Genomic DNA, 22,880 nt, shown 5'->3' with positions numbered 1-22,880 from the left:
GTCTCTGTGCCTCCAACCAGTCTGGATGGATGTGGTTTCTTTAATTCCATAGTTGTCAAACTTCGATTCAGCTTGATTTTTGACGATTGTGAGTGATGGTTGTTCCATAATTTAGTTGTAAGTTTCATGTGGTTGTACAAGGAGGTGAACTGTGTTTTACCTGTGCCGCCATCTTGACCAGAGGTCTCCAGTTTGTGTTTTGTTAATATAGTAAAGGAGAAAAGTACAATTAATTTTAAATTACTTTTAATCAGAAGCTAAACTATATGAGAAATATTTCCCATTCCCAAAAGTTATTTTGAAAATTTAAATTATAGATTGTCCTTAAATTCTATTTTGCTGTTGTCACAATAGAATAATCTGGAATGGATGCTTTCCTTAATATCAGTTTGTTATCCTGATTTGATGCTTGGAAAATGTTGGGGCTAGAAAATGAAAATCTTGATCACTAGTAGCCACAATGAAGGAAAATTAGTAAAAGTAGATGTTGGGATTGATCTTTTAAAATATTTCTTTTACAGTTTTTCATTTATATACTTCTTAGTCTATATCAAGGCATTCATTTAAAAATTGTGATAACTGAAGATTAGACAATAACAAGGCAGGCGTATTCTCTATCCTTACACATCTTGTGGTCTGGCAGAGATAATAAATATAAAACATGTACTTGCAAGTGGGATGAGTCATAAAAATGAAGTACAAAGTGCAATGGTAATTAATAATGAAGGTACTTTATGTTAATGAGGGACACAGAAGTCTCAACTGAGAAGGTGACATTTAAATCAATACCTACAGGATAAGTAAGAAGAGGTAGGTGGAGGTAGAGGAAAACTACACAAAAGTTGCAGGCTGTTTTTCTAATTTATTTCAATTTGTAAATTATTTTTCCTTCCAAGAACGTGAATAAACTGAATCGGTACTTAGAGAGTTTATCTTTCTCTTTAAGTTTTAATTAATTTTTATTCATTTAACATTACTGGACATACATAATTTTTATGTGGTAAATTTTGAAGGAAGGAATACATATATACATATTCCAGAATATAATTGACCCTTGAACAGCACGGTTTTGAACAGTGTGGGACTACTTTATGCATTTTTTTTTCAATAAATATATTGGAAAAATTTTTTGGAAATTTCCTTACTTCTGTGAAATAATTGTATTGCTGCTTTGTAACCAGTGCATGAATCACTGTACCTGTAAAGAAAGAGGAATTTGTTTCATATTTTCATCTTTGATGTCTACTGTTAGTAACATCTACCGAGTTTTATATAAGACAACATTGATGTAGGTACTAATAGACAATGCATCTTATAAACATAAGATAGACACACAAAATACGTGTTAATTGACTGTTTACATTCATAAGGCTTCTGGTCAACAGTAGGCCATTAGTGTTTTAAGGGAGTCAAAGTTATACTCAGATTTTCAACTTTGTAGGGGTTTGGCACCCCTAAACCCAAAGTTATTCAAGGATCAACTGTATTGTATTTTTTGTGACACTGGGGAATTTAACTTCTGGAAATACAGTAAAGTCATCAAAAGTTAAAATTATGTGAAACTAGGGAAACAGAAGTGAGGTTCTTCCATGATCATCTTGATACAGGCTTATAGCTATACCTCCTGGTTAGCTGACAGACAGATGACAGAATTAGCTGGAAAATTCCACCTGTTTGTTTCCTGTGAGTTTTATTCCAATACATTGAACTTGCTTACTTTTGTTCTTGACCACTCTTAAGATTAAGAATAACTTCTGTATTCTCCATTATAAGCACTGGGTAATAGAATCATTTGCTTCTTCGCAAATGTGTTCCTCAGTTATGAATCTTTTTCTTTTATACTTTGCAGCATTCATTGTATGTCATTTGTGTGTTTACCTTATAGCTTCTTGTTTTGGTTTCTTGCATATTAAATTATAACATTTCTTTCACTGAATATTTTATAAGACCTACCTTACTTAATGGTAATTGTATAGGATAAAATAAAATAGTAAAAGGAAGTGTTTTCAAAAGTATTACCGCATTATAAATGTTAAATGTTAACTGTTTTTCTCCATCTTTATCATTGTTTTTTGATAGTAGCTCATTTGTTTTCAGTTACATTGAAACTACAAATTAATACTTTTCTCATTGAAAAATGGAAGACTGAAAACCAAAGTAAGGTTGACCATTGAACAAATGGGTTTCATCTGCACTGGTCCACTGAAATATGCGGATTGTTTTCAAGAAATACCTGTACTGTTTTTGATCCAAAATTGGGAGTCTATGGATGCTGAGGGCCAACTGCATGCATTGATCTATGGCACTTTATATAGGAAACTTGAGCCTTTTCGGATTTTGACATCTGCAGGGGGTCACGGACCCAATATCCTGCAGATGCAGAGGAACAGCTGGTGTAGTTATACGTGGATTTTTCAACTGTGCAGGAATTAGCTTCCCTAACCCCTGTGGTGTTCAAGGGTCAGCTGTAGTTTGGTGGTTTCTCAGAAGTTACTTTTACTTCTTAACATCCTTTGAAGTTGTAGTAAAAGGTATTGCTTTGGAGTAGTTACTAGAAACTTAATTTTAGGGGCAAGTAAATGTTAGAAAACATGAACAGAAAGGTATCTTTTGGTTTAAAAATACAATTTTATAACTTACATGCTTTTCGTTCTGTTTCAGCATCTCCTAACTGAGGAACACAGAAACTTTGCACAGAGTAATCACTATCAAGTTGTTGATAATATCATATCTAAGTTAGTTTTTGACTTTGTGGAAAATGAAAGGGGCATGCCTAAAAAGAAAAGGTAATTTATCCATCCAAATTTTAAGTTTTACTAGAGTATTAAACTATTTTATTAAACTAAAACTAAATCTAAAGTTTGCTGTTCTTAGAAAGATACGTATTTTGAGGATGTAGAACTGATTACTTCCTCTCTTCTTTCTACTACAAAAAGTGTTTACTTACCTGTAGATTGCTTTGAAGGTCCTCTTAACATTATAGTCTAGAGGAGGGTTTTTTTAATTAAAGAACCAGGTAGTAAATATTTTAGGCTTTGAGAAACTGAGAACCTTAAGACTCAATTTTGCCATTGTACAGTGGAAGCAGCCACAGACATTATGTGAATGAATGGGTGTGGCTATGTTCCAATGAAACGTAATTTTTTAAAATTTTATTTATTATTTTTAGAGAGGGGAAGAGAGGGAGAGAAACATCAATGTGTGGTTGCTTCTCATGAGCCCCCTACTAGGGACCTGGCCCACAACTCAGGCATGTACCCTGACTGGGAATTGAACCGACAACCTTTTGGTTTGTAGGCTGGCACTCAATCCACTGAGCCACACCAGCCAGGGCCAATGAAACTAGAAAATAGACAGCAGACTAGATTTAGCCTATGAGCTATACAGTTTGTCAGCCCCTGTTAAACCATGAAGTTTACCATCTATTTGAATTAAAAAAGCTAGAATTTTTATTTAATCTTAAGTTTCAAGGAGCCTTTCTCCACTTAGCTCTATTAAGTCTTGCTTATACTTTATTAAATCTTTCTGCTTAAATTCTGCTTGCCAATAATAATTACTAAAGGTACCAACAAGACTTGTAAATATTGAATATAGTGCTATTCAATTGACAATAACTGTACATCAACAAAATGATCCTATGAGATTGTGCACATAAATCTGAAATAAAAAGAAATGCTTTTCATGTGAATATACCCTAGGATTTGTGATAACTCAGGTTATTCAGTGCTTGTATCTGTTCTTAGATTCATGTTAAGGCATAAAGAAGATTAGAAAATATACTAAGCTATAGCTTCTGAACATTAACTAGAAAGTTTTTTGACTGTATCTAAGTAGAATAGTTCCGAACCCTCATATTTCTGTAACATTCAGAATGGTTGTTCATGACTGATTTAAAATATGATAGTTAGAGAAGAGACATATTTCCAGCTATTAAAATGATAGGGGCTACTGTAAAAATTTAGAACTTCCTAAAAACCTCAATCTGCAACAAAATTCTGAGCTAGTACTTATATATTAGTAGGTATTTCTTAAACAGTTATATTATTATCTGTATAATTTTAATCTCTGTGGGCAAGTCACCTAAACATCTCTAGACTTTAAAGGAGATGAGTGGTGTTAGACTGGTGTTTTTATGTTTTTTGTACTCCATTTGTTCAAAAGGAATCTTAAAGTTAAAATAAATCTAAAAGGAACCATTCTGGTTTTGAAGGGGGAGGTAGAATTCTGTATTTCTCTGTGCGTTATCTGTAACATATGTTACATAAAACATAATTAGTAAGCCATTAAGTTTCTTCCTACTTGTGTATAATTTAGGATTGTCTAATATAAATTAGTATGCCAAGGATACTCCAGGCTCCATTTGTCATCTCTACACATATAAAGATATTTGCTATGGTTAGAAATTTTAGACTTTAAATAAGGAGATACATGTTTTTGCCTTAGGTTTCCCAATAAATACTCATTTCCTCATTCCTACCTAAAATAAAGAGACAACATTAATGTAATTCAAAGCAAAGAAGTTATGAAATTTTCAGGATAATGAAAAATTTAGGAAGAGATCCAAATCTCTACTATTATTTTTCTTTGATTCATATGATTAAAATAGTTTTAAACACCCAATTCAAGACACTGATTACCTCTGGAAAAAAGAAGATTGTGGATTGGAAGGGATATATACTAGAGTTTTCAGCTATATCTGTAAAGTTTTATTACTTTAAAAGTATCTAAAGTAAATTTGGCTGTGAATGCTAATATTTTTGTATTTTTAGAATATTGACTTAGTTAATTAAATTTTGTAAGTAGTTTTAAAAGATTTTTACTAATTTAATTTTTAGCTATTCAGAAGTTTTTGATAACAATTAATTTTTATTTCTTTTTCTTTTTCTTTTTTTTTTTAATAAAGATTAAAATGCAGCCTTGGATCTTTTTCTCCCGTTACTGCAAATATACTGAAAAAGCCTCAACCAAAAGAAAAGCTAGAATTGCAACCTACTTCTCAGAAGGACTTCAGGGAAAATAATGCACAGGTGATTGAGCCGAGTTTTCAGTATAAAGAAACCCAGCAACCTGGAGAAAAGCCTGTGTTTACTTCAGAGCACATCACTTACCCTTCAAGTGAATTGAGAGACCTTGATGAGAAAAGAACTAATAAATGTTCTATGTTAAATCCAGCTGACACTGACATAAAACACAATTTTACACATCTACCTCCAGATAAGAATGAACAAGGATGCATTCTTGATGTTTCTAAACACAAATTAATTATAAGTGAAAATGACATGGAAGAAGTAAGAACGGATCACGGTCCATGTAGGCTACAGACATCTACGCAAGTTTCTGATTCCATTATGGATAATAGTACATCTCAACCAAAACAAAAGTCAGACACTGTGCTGTTGCCAGCAAAGGATGTGAAGGAAAAGGACCTTCATTCAGTATTTGCTCAGGATTCTGGTCTGTTAGCAACAAGCAGATCACAGGAGCGCCCACCTGCTCAGGCAAATACTCCATCCCGAAGTCGTCCCAAGGAATCCAGTGAATGTGACATCAAGAATAAGGATAGCTTACCTTCTGGTAAAATCTGTCGGAAAGTGAAAATATTGTTAAGAAGAAATAAAAAAGAAAATCTGGAACCAAATGTGGAATTAGATACGGAAGGAACTGAATGTCTTGCTACACAAGAGGAAAACAGAATTTGTAGTTCACAGTCTCTACTGGACTTATTTCAGACTAGTGAAGAGAAGTCAGAATTTTTGGGTTTCACAAGCTATACTGAAAATGGTAGTATAGGTGATGTTTTTCATGTTTGGGGGGAGGAAGATTCACATAGCCTGTTGTCAGTGTTTTCCTCTTCCCCTTCAGCTTCTACATTTACTGGCTTTTAGATTTTTAAAAAATACACTTCATATGTGATAAAAATCATATTCTTGAAATTTTTATAAATGTGTATAAAAATTCTTGAGGTTTTTTTGGCCAACTTTGTTTACAGAACCAAATGTTAACAATAAAGGTGATGTTTGCATTTTTCTACAGAATTGAATATCTATTAAAGAAAAATTGTAGAATAAACTTGCAGCTCATCTTATTTTACACAGTGGGTTGATGATCGTTTTCTAAGAATTATGAGCAAGTACTTTATGATACCGAAAACTAATTTCAAGTGAAATTTTGAGAATGTTAAAATTTACCATTATAAATTTGGATATTCTGGTTATATCTAATGTCTATTAAAAGAGTCCCATGATAACCTGAAAGTATTCCTTTTAAAAACCTAATTTCATACAGAAGGGAAAAAAAACACTAGTTGCTATGTTGGGTTCTGGAAGTCGTCATTACCAGAAACATTGACTTAGTTGGACCATGCTAGTGTGTTGGCACATGCGGGTTAGGTTATTTGTAGGTTAGGCAAGTAAAATCCGTGAAGGAAAATGACCAGGCGACTGAATGGAATAAAATAATTTTTCTGCTGTTTTTAATTAGTTACCTTTGGAAATAATTTCTTCCAAAAACAATTCTACCCTATAATGTGGTATCAGGAGATAAAAGAGGAAGGAGGGCATGGAACATACATTTTGAAACAAGAGGATTGCCTTTGATCAGGCACTTGGTGATTCAATAATTAGAGAAAATTCAAATTAAAGAAAAATTTCAAGTCTTACAGGTGGTGGAAGCATTTGCCTTTGAATATATTCTTATAAGAGTCAGGCATTTACAACTAAGTTTTTCACGATACAAATTGGTGCCATTGAGTATTAATATAAATGCATTGTCACTATAAGCTGATTAACGGTGTTAATTTTTTTGAAATTTTGTATGGCTCCCAATCCATTCATGTGCTTTGATGTGTATACTACTTTGACCATTTGGACAATATCAATGAGAAATACTCACTTTTCAAAAACTATCATTCATACCAGTAGAGGATCCCTGAAATATCCTTTATATTGCATACACGCAAACCTTGTTTCCATTGTAAATTACTACTGTAGCATTTTCAGTCACAAATTTATATGTGTACATGTGTACAAAGGGTATTTAAACTTGTTCTACTATTCTTGGACTTTAGAGTGGCAGTTTCTTCAATTTGCAGTGACGCTGTTTGCCCCCACAATGGTTTGGAGTTATTTTGCCTTAATCGTATTTAGTGAGGAGGAAAAGGCTCAAATTGAACCCTTCTAGTCATTAAAAGTTGTTAAACTTTATTTTGACACTATTTTTGAACTATTATTTTGAACACTGGCCTCTGAACACACATCCTTGCCAATCTCCAACCCCCCACCCCAGATCTTCATAGTGAGTATTATACTTTATAAAAAATGCTTACATTTCAGTTTATTTGGAGAATGCTATAAATTGTACCAGGACCACCACATAGAGTTTGTGGGGGTCTGCAGCAGATACTGTACCCTGGCAATGAGGTTGCAATCACGTAGAGATAGGAATAGGAAAAAGTTGTCCTCTTTTTTATCAAAGAAAGGTCACCTGGGCAAGGTGCCTTTGGGATTTGTTCAGAGGGAGTGTTTTGTTTTTTAATTCTACAAGCACTTAGTTGTGTGGTTTTCAGATTTGTTCACAAAAGGACACTTACTCTTGAATGTAGTAAGGCACCTTCAGAAATAGGAATCTTCGAAGATCCTCAGTGGGATGGGTAGAAAACTCTTGGTTTGCTTGATAGAAAGTGACATGTTTTGCCAAAAGTATCTAATAAATCCCAACAAGCACATGATGAATTGAACTCTTTAATATCAAGAGCACTGAAATTGAAAGGTGTTAGGAAAGGGAAAAAAGCACCCTAATTACTCTAAGCTAAGGGCGACAGTTAGTGGGTAGCATTCAAAGTTGGTGGCTCTATCCTTCCAGGAATAGCTAGAAACAGTCGAAGGGAAGACAATATGGTTTTGTGACTCAAATGTTTATTTTTCTAAGATGACAATTGTAGTAAAAGATGTATTTTACACAAGTCAATAGAATCTTTTAAACTGTCTTTGAATGTTTGCATAGATTAGTATATCAAAATAATTTATGGAGCCATATATACATGTTATTAATTCCAATGTGTGTATTTTGTAAAGAACCCTGATAAATGTCAATACAAAATATACCTTTAAGGAGGAAGAAAAAACGATTATGTTTGTAAAGTTTCACCTAAAACCATTGAGCTAGTCCTTATTTCCAGATATATGGGATTATTTTATGTTTATCAGCTGAGAATTGAGGTGTTTTTTATTTTTAAAACTTTGGTGCTAGGATAGATGTGTAGTTAATACTAGACTGCTAGCTAGAGAATATATTAAAGTAAATGTTATATTTATTTAAATATCAATTTTTATAAGTGTAGGTTTGATTAATGTGAGATCAAAGCTTTATCTTTCTTCAGTTAGGAATCTTGCCAATGTTATGTATCTTTAACAGACTTATGTAAGCACAATGAGCCTCTTATAGGAGAGGGACAGGTTTTTAAGTATAGTAATGAATGTAAACTCAAGCCTTGCTGGGCTAGCTGGATCTTAAACCATGGGTTTGCCATGTTACAAAGTTTAAAAGAATGCTGGCCACAGAGTAGATTGCTTAAGAGATATTAATTGGACCCAAATTACCTTGGGTAACAGCCACTATAGACTTGTTGGCATTAAGGTGGGCGATTACCGATAATACAACACACCAGCCACGTGCTGTAATTCCATTATTTTTCATGGAAAGTGGGTGTGGAGACAGGAGAAAGAATGGCATAGTACAAAGACAATTAGATCAAGTGAACGGGCAGTTTAGCCTTTCGGCTGCATTAGTTTTGGAATGGTTAATGATTTTACATAAAAAATGGTATGGCACCCATGGTCCAACAATTTCCAATCAAGAAGTTGCTCAGTCTACATTAAGAAGCAGCATTATGCCCACCTATTTACCTGGGCAAATTAGTGCACAACTAAGGTTAAAAATCAGGATTTAGGCCTTTCCAAACAAGACCACTAATCAGCATTAATTTTGTAGGCAGTATTACAGGGAAGAAGCCTCAAAATCCCATGAGCCCCTCCCCCGCCCCCCCAAAATGAGGAAGAGCTCTGAGCAATTAGATGCAAAAATAATTTGTCAGCAAAATGTATTAAGGAAGAAACCAATGTGCCAATTTTCAACACTGGGAGAACAGGGTGCGACAAAAAAGACTTGAACAATAAGAAGAAACCAAGAACAAGATTAAGACATAGACCTACACAGCCGTATCTCCTGAAGAATGTCACAGTTTCTTCATGAAACAAGTCAGAAATAGCAAAGTTCTAGTATATTAGTTTATCTCACTTAGTTGTGCTTAAATGCATAGTAAATTGCAATTACCTTTTGTATTACAGTGTGCAGTTGTCATCAGTGTAGGTGAACCCTGTCAAATTGTCATAATTAACAAAACCAAGAAGGCAGCATCTATAGAAGTTTTTTGTAAAAAGCTTTATTTTTGCTTTGTTTTTAAAAATCACTCATAACAGCAAAAATTGTTATGTAATATACATAGGCTACTCTATATAAAAGATATGCTTATATACATTTTAAACACACATAAGAAAGTTAAAGGATAAAATAAATACCTGCAGTATTTTTGAAGTGTTTTATTTTACTGAGGGTACCAAAACCTTTTTGCTCTCACCACTGCCCCTCAAAAATGCCATTAAAATATTTTACAAATACTTAAAAGGAACTAAAGTAACTAGCTGTCTAGGTGTTTATGCTCTCATTAAATTTTTTTTTTAGTTTACTACTTTCTGAAAATTCAGTTTATTTACTCTTGGTTTTTACACTTGTCATCACTCAAAACAAAAGCACATAAATCCTAAAGGGAGAATTGCATTATTAGCTCTCTTTGCAAAAACACGATAACTTTTCCATCTTGTTCCCCCAAGCATGCCAAATTTTCATTAAAATGTACCCAGTAAATTTCTGTATTTCTGAGATCAATCAGCTAATTTTTAACTACAAGGTATTGACACATTATTTTCAGTAACAACAATGAACAAGTCCATTTTCAAAATGCTCTCATTATATCATGACCATTTCAAACACAGTTTGTTTTCTTATTGTTAACAAACATCTTTAACCTCAAAGGGATAAATTGTTTTCTTTTTTCAAATACTCTTTTCAGGCTCCCCAAAACACCATTAGTTGCAGTTAGTGATAATTCCAGGAAATCTCTTTCTTTTCCCTGTCTGAGCATTTTCAAACAGTATAAAAATTAGAATTGGCAATAACCATATTTTGCTGTGTATAATACACACTCATACACACACACACGCGGCAAGATAAGGCCAGAAGGGCACTACTTCAAAGAGATTCAAAGAAGACTAATGGGGTACACCACATTAACAAAATGGAGAATAAAGAATCATATGATCATTTCAATGGATGCAGAAAAAGCATTTGACATATTCCACCCACATTTAAAAAAAAAAAACTCTCAACAGTCTGGGCATAGAGAGAATGTACCTTACTATAACAAAGGCCATATATGACAAGCCCACAGCTAACACCATACTCAGTGGTAAAAGCTAAAAGACGCCTGCTCTATCTCACCACTTTTGTGCAACATAGTACTGGAAGTCTTAGCCAGAGCAATTAACTAGCCAAGAAAACGAATAAAAGACATTCATGCCAGGAATAAAAAAAGTAAAACTGTCTATATTTGCAAATGCCATGACATTATGTATAGAAAACCCTAAAAACCCCACCAAAATACTGTTAGAACTAATAAAGTCAGTAAAATTGGAGGATACAAAATCAATATGCATAAATTAGTTGTATTTCTATACACTAATAATGAACTATCAGAAAGAGAAATTTAAAAAACAACCCCACTTAAAATTGCATCAAAAAGAATCAAATACTAGGAAAACATTTAACCAAGAAGGTGAAAGACTTGTATACCAAAAACTATACAACACTGATGAAAAAGACTGAAGAACACAAAAACAGATATTCCACGCTCATGGACTGGAAGAATTAATATTGTTAAAATGTTCATACTACCCCAAAATATCTACAGACTCAATCTCTCAAAATTCAAGTGGCATTTTTCATAGAAATGGAACAAATGATCCTAAAATGTGTATGGAACCACACACACACCAAAAAACCAAATAGCCAAAGCAATTTTGGGAAAGAAGAAGAAAGCTGGAAATTTAAAATGCCCTGATATTAAACTATTTCACAAAGTGATAATAATCAAAACAGTATGGTATTGACATGAAACAAATACATACGTTAATGGAACAGAGTATTACCCAGAAATAAACTCATGCATATATGGTTCATTAATGTATGACAAAAGGGCCAACAATACAATGGGGAAAGAACAGTCTTCATTTAATAGTGATGGGAAACAGGACAGCTACATGCAAAAGAACAAACCTGGACACTATCTTGTACTATACACAAAAGTCAACTCAGAGTGGATTAAAGACTTGAAGACCTGAAGCCATAAAACTGAAACCTGAAACTCATAGCACTTGAACAAAAGACCTGAAACCAGAAAACACAGGGGGTAAACTCCATGACATCGGTCGGTGAAGATTTTTTGGATTTGACACCAAAAACAAAGGGAACAAAAGCAAAAATAAACAAGTGGGTCTACATCAAACTAAAGCATTTCTACACAGTGAAAGAAAACACCAGCGAAGAGAAAAAGCAACTAACCAAATGGGAGAAAATATTTGCAAATCATATATGTGATCAGAGGTTAATATCACATATATATTATTTTTAAGTATATTTTATTCATTATGCTATTACCATTTTTTCTCCCCATTATTCCCCTATGCCCTGCACTCCCCTCCTACCAGTATTCCGCCCCCTTTAGTTCATGTCCATGGATGGTACATATAAGTTCTTTGGCTTCTCTATTTCCTTTACTATCAACCGCCTGTCTGTTTTGTACCTACCAATTATGTTTCTTATTCTGTGTACCTTTTCCCCCATTCTTACCCCTCCTCCCCACTGATAACCCTCCATATGATCTCTATTTCTGTGATTCTGTTCCTGTTCTAATGGTTTGCTTAGTTTGTTTTTGTTGTTTAGGTTCAATTGTTGATAGCTGTGAGTTTGTTGTCATTTTACTGTTCATATTTTTTATCTTCTTTTTCTTAGATAAGGCCCTTTAACATTTCATATAATAAGAGCTTGCTGATGATGAACTCCTTTAACCTGACCTTATCTGGGAAGCACTTTATCTGCCCTTCCATTCTAAATGATAGCTTTGCTGGATAGACTAATCTTGGATGAAGGTCCTTGCCTTTCATGACTTTGAATACTTCTTTCCAGCCCCTTCTTGACTATAAGGTTTCTTTTGAGAAGTCAGCTGACAGTCTAATGGGAACTCATTTGTAGGTAACTTGCTGCTTTTAAGATTCTCTCATTATGTTTAATCTTGGGCAATTTAATTATGATGTGTCTTGGTGTGTTCCTCCTTGAGTTCAATTTCTTTGGGACTCTCTGAGCTTCCTGGACTTCCTGAAAGTCTATTTCCTTCACCGGATTGGGGAAGTTCTCCTTCATTAGTTGTTCAAGTAAGTGTTCCATTTCTTGCTCTTCCTCTTCTTGTTCTGGTGCCCCTATGATTCGGTTGTTGGAACATTTAAAGTTGTCGTGGTGGTTCCTAAGCCTCTCCTCATTTTTTTGAATTCTTGTTTCTTCATTCTGTTTCAGTTGAATGTTTATTTCTTCCTTTTGTTCCAAATTGTTCATTTGAGTCCTGGTTTCCTTCCCTTCACTGTTGGTTCCCTGGATATTTTTCTTTATTTCACTTTGAATAGCCTTCACTTCTTCCTCTATTTTGCATCTGTACACAATGAATTCTGTGAGCATCCTGATTACCAGTGTTTTGTGCTCTGCATCTGGTAGGCTGGCCATCTCCTCGTCACTTAGTTCTTTTTCTTAAATTTTGATCTGTTCTTTCATTTGGGCCGTATTTTTTTGTCTAGGTGCACCTGTTACATTGTAAGGGCAGAGCCTTAGGTATTTGCCAGGGGGGGGCAACCCGTGTTGCTGTGTTGTGGTGCTGTCTGTGAGGGAGCAGTCATAGAGGGAAAACTGCCGCCTACTTGGCTCTTAGCCCCACTTTCAGTCACTTCCCCCACTCCCCACAAGGTAATTGTGCCCTTCTGGTGCTGATTCCCAGGTGGGTGGTTTTATGTAATTCCAGGACCTCATGGGTCTCTCCAATGAACTCTCCTGTGAAGCTGGGAGTTTTTCCTGTCATTGCAAACCCCACAGATTTTACAGCCAGAGGTTTCTGAGGCTTTATGTCCCCTTACTAGAACCCTGGGATTCGTGATCTGTCTTCGCTTTCCAGTTTGTCCTCCCAGTTTATCCGCACTGGAGTGTGGGACCGCCTCAGCTTGCCAGCTGCCACCTCACCTGCCCGGGCTGCTGCCTTGCCTCATGGCCTCTCTGTCCCGGCTGCCCATCTCCGCCTTTCCCACCAGTTTGGATGAATGTTTCTTCTTGAAAATCCTTGGCTGTTGGGCTTCCATACCATTTGATTTTTGGAAGTTCTGGTTATTTTTTGTTTTTAAATTTGTTGTCCTTCTTTTGGTTGCATAAGGAATCAAAGCATATATATACTTATGCCTCCATCTTGGCTGGAAGGGCTCCAAAATATATATTTTAAAAAACCTCATACAATTCATCAGCAAAAACAAGCAATCAGATTAAAAATAGGAAGAGGAACTCAATATACACTTTTTCCAAAGAAGACATTCATATTTCTTTTATTTTAAAGCTCTGTAAATAAAACCTGGGTAATATACAGCAGAAACTGGACAGTCTTGTTCTTACATTTAAACAAAAGAATTCCTGTACTATAACTTATTTACATCTGTGTGCTTAAAGGTAAAGTGTCTAAGTGGCTATTTTACAGTCTTTTCTAGTAAAATTTACAAAAACAAGCAGATGTACCAAGAATGCCTTAATGATAACATAAGAATGGGTATGGATTTGGTCTATGAATCCAGAATCCAGAGGTGCAGTTGGCCCTATGGGTCAGGGTTATTCTCAGTGGGCTAAAGCCCACGACTTTAGTTTCCCCTTAACTCTCTAACTCCTAATTCTTGGTGTTAAGAGTGGTGGGGCTAGGGGTGGGAGCTTCCCCAAAAAACAGCTGCACTCCTGTGTTTATTGCAGCACTATTCACAATAGCCAAGATATGGAAACAACCTAGGTGTCCATCAACAGGTGCATGGATAAACAAGATGTCATATATATAATCAATATATGTTTATGTTATATATATGCAAATATGTATATATACTATACTCATCATATATTCACACATATGTGTATATGCATATGTAGTTATATATATACATATACATACAGTGGAATATTTTTCAGCCATAAGAAAGAAGGAAATCCTGCCATTTACAACAACATGATGGACCTTGAGGGCGTTATGCTAAGTGAAGTAGCCAAACAGAGAAAGACAAATATTGCACGGTATCACTTAAATGTGGAATCTAAAAAAAAGAAAAAATCAAACTCGTAGGAGCCAAGTAAGAAAGTGGTTGTCAGGGGCTAGGGGGTGGAGGAAACGGGGGTGGTGAAAGGGAGCAAACTTTCAGCTATAATGAATAAGGACTGAGAAACTAAGGTAAAACATGGTGATGATAGTTGAAAACACTGTGTCATATAATTGAAATTCGCAGAGAGTAGAACTGTAATGTTCTGACCCCCCCAAAAGATAAATATGAAATGATGGATGTGTTAATTAACTAGATGATGGGGATCAAATAAAAACAATGACAAAAACATCAAAAACACAATGTATATGTATATACATATTTGCATATATGTACAAATAGTATATATGGTAGTTAAGATGTATAGATGTATACACATTTGCAGTTATATATAGTAGTTAAGATGTAATCAGAAGCACACTACTTCACAGAGGTTCAAAGGAGATTCTGTCCTCACAGGATGCTTTGTTCTGAAGTGCCACAGAGACAAGCTTACTTCTGCCCCCGCCCACCACCACCACACACCTTCGAGAAACTGTGTGCTCAGAGCCATCTCCTTAAAAAAATGTGCAAACTCTATGAACCAAGCAGTTCTGCATTCTGCTACATACCTTAGGTCATGCTCACAACACACATACAGGGAGGCACTGCTTATGACAGCAAAAGACAATTATGGAAAAACTCACAGTGTATACTTAGAGCAGCACAATATTTTTACAACTTGTAAAATTAATTCTTCCCACTAAGAGAACTAGGTGAAAATTTGGGTCCATGATTTAGGCGATGAAGGTAAAGGGCTTTTCCTGGACTTAGTTGTACCTCTCTTTCACGGTGACTGTTATGGAACCTTCTGTCTCAAGGTTGTAAAGGGTGCTATTGAAAACTTGTAGCCCTTATTCAGGCTACAGTTGAATTCTGAAGTATCTCATTATTTGCAGGATTGGGGGAATTTCTTTTAAATGACAATAAGCTCAGTGAGATGTGGCGACCCAAATATGATAGAATGTTCTCACAGGCAAGAATTTAGGCCAAGGGGGAAGAGTCCCTTTCTACTGTTCACTTGTGAAACCATGCCTAAGTCGTATTTAATTCTGGATACCACACTTTAGTTGGGACATCGACATGCTGGAGTGTATTTTCAAATCATCATGTTGGTGAGGGAATCTGAAACCATGTCACATGAGGCAGGGTTTAAAAAAAGCAAGAAAATTCCTCTAGTGAAGGAGAAAACATCTCCAAGGGGCATTATGTGGAAGACTGTTTTGTATGTTTCACAGGACAAGAACCAGGACTGAGGTTACACAAGCACAGGTTCAACCAGGGAAATGTGGGAAAGGACCCAGATCTGAAAGCAGGAGATCCAGGCTACTCTATTACTAGCCATGTGACCTTGGGGAGTCATTTACATTCTTAAATCCAATGTTGTCCCACAGAACTTCCTGCAATGATAGAAATGTTCCAGATTTTTGCTGTACAGAACGGTAGCTATTCACCACAGGTGTCTTATTTAGCACTTGAAATGTGGCTAGTGTGACTTGGGAACTGAATTTTAAATTTTAATTAATTTAAATTTAAATAGCTATATGTAGCTAGTGGCTACAGTATTTGAAAGGCACGGCTCTAAGCCTCCATTTCCTCCTCTCTGATACGGGAACAATACTTATTCAGTTGTTGACCTGAGGTCAACATGACTGTGACTTCTGAAAAATTATGCAGTCTTACTACACAAGGGTTGTGTCGACAATTATTTTGTTGTTGTCTTATCCTTAAGAGTTTCTAACATTTGGAATTAAAAAGAACAATGGCATAAGCGGCCGAGAAAGTAGTTTCCCGAGTCCAGTTTTCAAATACAGGTTTGAAACAGACAGATACTAGAGAAAGGACAAAACGCCCTGGAGAGCTGAGCTACCTGCAACCCATCCTTCAGGTGCCTGTGTGGACCTTCTTCAGCAGGCTCCCCCTGCCTCCCCCTGGCTGAGTTAATGACCCTCCTCTGGCTTGACCAGGACGCTATTCACACTGCATTGACTAAAGCGGTGTTTACTCAACTATGTCTGAGAGCAGGTGCGTCTTAAAACCAGTGTCATTCACAGTTGTGTCCTCTGTGCTTAGTTGACTGCCAGGGATACAGTAGGTCCTCAATACCTGTTTAGTGATTAACTTACCATGTACTCTTGACGATGTAATTCCCTGATAATAATTAACTATTACATTTGTAGGAAACATTGATGCAGTTCTTTGTGGACGAAGTGGATGAATCCCGGCTCCCGCAGACGCGTGTTTGGGTATCCTCGGTGCCAAGAGGCCTGCCACAGATGACCTTTGTTTCTTCCTTTTTCTCCCTCCAGCCTTTCGGCTGCCGGAGACCTCGCGGTTCCAACAGCCCGCCCCTTGGTGGAGACTAGCGGGACGCGAGAGAGAACTACATTTCCCAGCGACTCTGGTGCGCGCGCTGGGGGCGAGTGCACAGGGCGCTCGCTCCCTGCAGAGCGCTCGTCGCCCGCTGGAGCCTTTGCCAAGGGATGAGGTGGGAGGCGCTAGAAACCACTTAGCTACAGCCAACCGCCCAATGCAGCACTCGCTCTCTCCCCCCGCCAGCGGAAGCGCCCGCGGAGCACAATGCAGCACTGAGGCAGCGCTGCGGTGGAGGCTGCAGCGCCGCGGCCGCCGCAGCACCGGCCGGGGCTGGGAGAGGGTGGCCCAGGCGAACCGGGGGGCGCCGGGCGAGGGAGCCGGAGCGGCTGGCCCGGCATGAGGAGCTGAGCGTCTCCAGCGAGGCGGGCTGACGGCAGCACCATGCAGGCAGCGGCTGCGTCCGTGCCCTTGTTGCTGCTCTGCGCACTGGGGACCTGCCCCCCGGCGCGCTGCGGCCGGGCAGGTAAGTTCGCCCCCGTCTGTGGCTTAGGGACGTACCATTTGCTGGGAATCTCTTTAGACCTCCAGGGCATTGCAAAGGGGCATCCCCATTTCGGAGTGCGCGGGGAGATTTTTTTATTTGGAAGGGTGGTGAGAAGTGGAGCAAAAATACGTGTGGGGGCGCGCGGATGCAGTAGAAGCCTTCGGTCAAATGTCTGTTTTTCTTTGGAAGAAGAGACTTGCCGAGGATGGGAAAGGGGTGCTCTGCTTCTGGGCCGCGATCCTGGATGCTCTCAGAGGAGCTGGTCCCAGGCTCTCCGACTGGTGTCTGCGTCCTTCCCAGATGGGGTCCGGGAGGGAGGGGGCGGTGGAATTTTCAGAGGGGAGGGGTCGCAGCGTAGGACTGACGAGTGTGAGTCAGGGTCATTATTTTCGGCTTTTCTCCCCATTCCCTCCTGCCCCCCTTCCTGCCTGGAGGAGACGCCTCGTTGATGGAGCCGGAAAGGAGGAACGAAAACCGCTTTCTGGAGCGCCAGAGCATCATGCCACTCCGGCTCATCTACCGCTCCGGCGGCGAAGATGAAACTGGGCAAGACGTGCTGAACACCCGAGTACGGGGCGACCCCGGCGGCGCTCAGGTGAGAGGCGCGGTCGGGAGAGGGTGGTCCTCCGCGCAGCCCCGCGCACCCGCCACACCGCGTTTGCTTTCGGTTGCCCTGGAGATGCAGTGCCTTAGGTGAAATGAGCGCAATCCTAACGCTAGTCCTGCAGGGTGCTCACTGTGCAAAAAGAAGAACGGAAAGGGGGACAGAACCCGCAAACAACCACAGATCAGGGACTTTGCTCGAGAGGAATTTGTGCAGGATGCCTCTAGCAGTCCGTCAGCTGAGCAAAAGGGCGGAGACCCTCTCACCTCTCTCAAGCAAAAGCAGGTCCATGCATGGTCAAGAAGGGGTGTAGTATCTGGGCAGAATTTGAGTCATTATTGTGGTGGTTGTTGTAATGCTCAAACAGAAGACTTTATAAGTGATTTAAACCACACTCGGCCCTGTTAAAAAATTGGAAAAACAAACCTAGACATTCCTAACTAAACCCAAACCATAAAAATAGCTGAACTGCAATATCAGCTCACTCAATATGTGGGCACCGGAGCAGTCCCCCTCCCCGCTTTCTTCCCCGCTGCTTGGTAGCAGCGTAGTGTAATTAGGGTCATGTTACTTATTGGGCGTTTGTAAATTATGCTTTAAAAAATTAAGTTTTGTCAGTTACTTAGATCAATATCACACATCCACAGGTATGCCTTAAAATTATTTTGAATTTACTGGTTAATTTCAGTAAATATTTGGGGCTCTGTAAACTTTGTTTTTGAATTTACATACATCAGTCTGGCAGGCAGCTCCCCTAATTGTAAGTGCTTATTAAGATACAACTCATTCATGCAGTTGAAAGTTTGTAAACTTAATTAAAGCAAACATAATTTATCTGTATGGGTAAAATATGTAAAAATAGAAAACATACTATTTAAATTTGTATTTGTAGCCCAATATTGAAATTTTAATATAAGTAAGGAATTAATTTAAAGAGCTATAGTAATAGTCATCAAAGTCAGATTATTGTAGTAAAAGAATCTAATACGCCAAGCCTTTAATGAAAGATGCCAGTCATTATTTGAATTAATGTTTGGTAAATATCTATTTTCCTTTTTAATTTTAACTTGTTTCCATATTAAAACTGAAAAAGCAGGGGGAACTCTCTTATTTTTCAATACATTAAAATTATTTCTATGGAAGAATACATTTCAAATGCATGCAAAAGTAGAATACTGTAGTGAAGCCCAAGCTTCAACTATTAACAACTCATATTAACTACTGATTAATCAACTCAATTACCAACCTAGTTACTTCCCCTTTCTATATTATTTTGAAGCAAATCATATTATTTTATTGAAAAAGATTTCACTGTGCATCTCTAAAAGATATGGATTCTTTTAAAAATGTAACCATATTATATCTAATATATAAATATATAAATATGTTAAATATATAAATATATGTAAATATAATACATTTATATTTATTTGATTCAGGAACCGAATAACATCTTCTGACTAATTAGTGCGATTTATTTGTTTGTTTTTTAAGTCTCTTTAATGTAAAGTTCCCCTCCTCAATTTCTTTGTTTTTCCTTGCAATTTATTCACTGAAGACATGGGGTCTTTCATCCTTTAGAGTTTCCCACAGTGTGAATTTTTGCTGATATAGCCAGTGCTTTATTTTAATTTAATTTATTTTTTTTTAATGTCTGCATAAAATTTTGACAATTGTATGCATATCATATAATTAATAATATTTATTTATTTTTATTTTATTTATTTTTATTATTTTATTTTATTTTTTTGTTATTCAGTTACAACTGTCTGCATTTTCTCCCCATCCCTCCACCCCACCCCAGCCAATCCCACCTCCTTCTCCCACCTCTACCCTCCCCCTTGATTTTGTCCTTGTGTCCTTTATAGTAGCTGCTGTAAACCCCTCTCCCCACTATCCCCTCCTGATATAGCCAGTGCTTTAAAACAAATCACAAAGACTTTCTCGGAGAGGAAGCCAGACTGAAGGAAGTAGAGAGGCAGAAAAAGAAAACCGTGGGATTGAATCTGGAAATGCTGAGTCTCTGCCTCATACTAGTAATGTCTGCAGGGATCTCTGCCATTCTCTGTTTGCGAAAAGACCACCACTTTTGGCAACCCGGCCAGTTCTCCCTCTTTTTTCCTCATTTACGGAGCTCTACTTCTGCAGTTCTTTGGTTTTTAGGCGTCTCCACTTGGAGTAGAATACACCTCGGGCCCCTGCAGTTTCTGTTTTTTGCAGCAATAAACCTCAGAATTGAGAAGAACCGCTCTGGTGAGGTGTGAATGAATTGGTAGGATTTAGGTTAAACAGCATGAATTGATTATTTATTCAAGTCAGAAATGAAAGTGAAGATACTGTCTTGTCATTGAAGTAATTATTACAGGAAATCATCTCAGTGCCTGGCACCAAGTACACACAGTGCATCTGGTTAGATGTCTGGATCTCCTGGGGAGCCTTTGCAGCTTACCGCGCTCCTTAAACTGTGGTTAGAAATCATTAATATGAGGACTGAATCCAGCAGAGTTGTAAAGACCTACTTGCCATATGCCAACTTCTCCTACAGTTAGTAAACTAAGGAATTTTCCTGCATTTTGGCATTTCTAGTTTCCTCAGGAGCTGTAATTCAACCTGAGAACATACTGATTGGGCAGGCAAAAGTAGGTTTACAGCTGTGAGTCTGCGAAACAGAGTTTATTCTTGTATTATTATTTAATAATTGTATTATTTGTATTACAACTGTAAACCTATTTTTGCCCACCCCTGTATATGACCCTTGTTATTTCTTTGGTAATTAAATAGATATAATTTATGGCATCTTAGCTACCCACAGATATTTTTGGCTAATTTCTTTCTACTTCAGACATAAAATTAGGATGATTTTCTATCACCCTACAAACCGTATACTCATTTGTTGATTTGTTTACTTAAATGCATTTATTTTTTTTAAGATCTTATTTATTTGTTTTTAGGGAGAGACAGAGAGTGAAAGAAACATTTATGTGCAAGAGAAACAACTTCTATCGATCAGTAGCCTCTCACGCACCCCCCAACCAGGAACCTGGCCCACAACCCAGGCATGTGCCCTGAGTGGGACTCGATCCGGTGACCTTTTGGTTTAGGGGACAACACCCAACCCACTGAGCCACACCAGTCAGGGCTAAAGCCATATATATACTTGAGCTCCTTCTGTGTACCAATTTTTGCGCAAGGCCCTGGGAATTTAAAGAGAAAAGACTTAGTTTTAGCCTTTAAGGGATTTACAGACAAGTGGGAAAATGGATGGATGAAGAAGCAGTTACATTCTGCCCATCTGTGTGATTTTCTGGAGGTGAGCACAGAAAGCTGTGGAAGCAGAGACGACCTATTATTTAACCCAGGGGAGCAGTCAGGATGGACTCTCTGGAGGAGGTGCTGTGTGAGCTGTCTTTTGAGAGTGAGTAGGAATTGGCCGGACCAAAGGGAGAGCACTGGAATATCAAAGCCAAGGGGCAGCAAGTGCATAGGCATGTGGGAGTCTGGACACATTTTTATTCACCGCAAATAGTTAGGATTGAGGGCAGCCACGAGACAAAGCAGGAACGCAGAGAGATGTTGCAGCGCCTTCACAACTTGCTGGGGAAATTGGCACCTGTCCTGAAGGCAATCTAAGGATTTCATACGGAAAGTTAACTTACCAGATTTATGTTTTTGTGGGATAATCCTAGTTGTTAGAAATGAATAGTTTTAATTTTAAAGAGTAAGTGAATGGGGTTTTTACTTTAATTCATAGGTAAATGCCAATTCACCTACCCATTAAGCCTCATAAGAACTTATTTTCTAAGTGCACTGAAAATATTGTATAAATGAATTAATATTTATGAAGCACTTAGAACAATGCTGGGCATACTGTAAACACTATATGAGTTTTTCTTAAATGGCAAATTCCCTCGGGCAACTTGAGTACTATTTAGCAGTTTTGTGACATCACTGTAATGCAAAAAGTGGTGCCCTCGGTACCTGAGTTTGACACATTCCCAGGAGTAAGTTGCAAAGTACTCAAATTCACATAACTAAGTGGAACCTAACATTACAAGAGATGGGAGAGACCTTAAAGGTCATCTGAACTAATTCAGATGTTCCTTCTCACCTGGTGAGATTAAGCCGTGACCCAGAGTAAGAAAACCAGCCATGTATTACCTAGTGTTTCAGAAAGCGCACAAGAACTGTGATGATGTAACACACCTTAATTTTACTCTTCGTGTGTCCTTGTTTCATTTTTATCACTAAATGGAACAGAACACATATTTTTTTTAGTTCTGTGGAAATCCTGGCAACTTAGTGTGAAGTAATAATTCGGTTGCTATGAGTCCATTTTACAAAAGATTCCTTTACTACATGAGGGGTTACTTGAATTCATACTTTATATTTATCCCAAGTGGGGTGATCAGCCCATACCGAAACTGTGTTAGGCCATAAAGTCCTAGAAATGATAGTCAGTGACTTGGCGTTTGACTGTGGGTGACCTTGCTATCTTCCCGGTTGTCTGCCTAGTCTGAAGTAATTTCAGTCCTGCAAGGCAGCACTCACCTATAATATTCAAAATCTGCAGTGTCTTTTTTCTGACTGGAAATTGTTTGTGCTGAAGGAATGTATGTTTGCAGATAAAAGGATACAGCATATTTTTAACTGGACGCCCACATGGGCAAGGTATCACCTACTGAGTTTCAGTGTGGTTTGATGCTGATAATCATGAAATTGCTATTTTTAAGAATAAACACCTTAATGGTTACTCCTTCTTTGCTAGCCATGCGTGACAGATTTCTGTGGCATTGCAGTTAGGTTATTTGGTGATTTATTTGGTTGTGTTGTCACCCCATAAATTTTCGATAGTTTATTCTTCACCCGGTGGTTACATTTCTCTACA

The 22,880-nt window shown here is 37.6% G+C and overlaps 2 protein-coding genes across 13 annotated transcripts in view; both read left to right on the top strand.

Annotated features, from left to right (window-relative positions):
- Window positions 1–6,523, top strand: part of DBF4 (DBF4-CDC7 kinase regulatory subunit) — a 29,533-nt gene extending 23,010 nt beyond the window's left edge. Inside the window, exons 11-12 of one of the 2 annotated variants that reach the window (XM_053927127.2) lie at window positions 2,662–2,786; window positions 4,904–6,523. In XM_053927127.2, coding sequence (XP_053783102.1) covers window positions 2,662–2,786; window positions 4,904–5,885 — 1,107 coding nt within the window. In that variant the 3' untranslated portion in view covers window positions 5,886–6,523. The remainder of the gene's footprint in view (window positions 1–2,661; window positions 2,787–4,903) is intronic. The other variant, XM_024557647.4, reaches the window with a different exon arrangement.
- A 10,544-nt stretch (window positions 6,524–17,067) lies between these two features.
- Window positions 17,068–22,880, top strand: part of ADAM22 (ADAM metallopeptidase domain 22) — a 221,584-nt gene continuing 215,771 nt past the window's right edge. For 7 of the 11 annotated variants that reach the window (XM_045194380.3, XM_045194376.3, XM_024557684.4 and 4 more), the window contains exons 1-2: window positions 17,068–17,370; window positions 17,826–17,986. In XM_045194380.3, coding sequence (XP_045050315.2) covers window positions 17,289–17,370; window positions 17,826–17,986 — 243 coding nt within the window. In that variant the 5' untranslated portion in view covers window positions 17,068–17,288. The remainder of the gene's footprint in view (window positions 17,371–17,825; window positions 17,987–22,880) is intronic. The other 4 variants (XM_045194356.2, XM_053926448.2, XM_053926447.2 and 1 more) reach the window with 3 other exon arrangements.

The sequence above is a fragment of the Desmodus rotundus genome, chromosome 6, assembly GCF_022682495.2.
Source record: "Desmodus rotundus isolate HL8 chromosome 6, HLdesRot8A.1, whole genome shotgun sequence".
NCBI lineage: Eukaryota > Metazoa > Chordata > Mammalia > Chiroptera > Phyllostomidae > Desmodus > Desmodus rotundus.
This window is presented reverse-complemented; position numbering and strand designations above follow the sequence as displayed.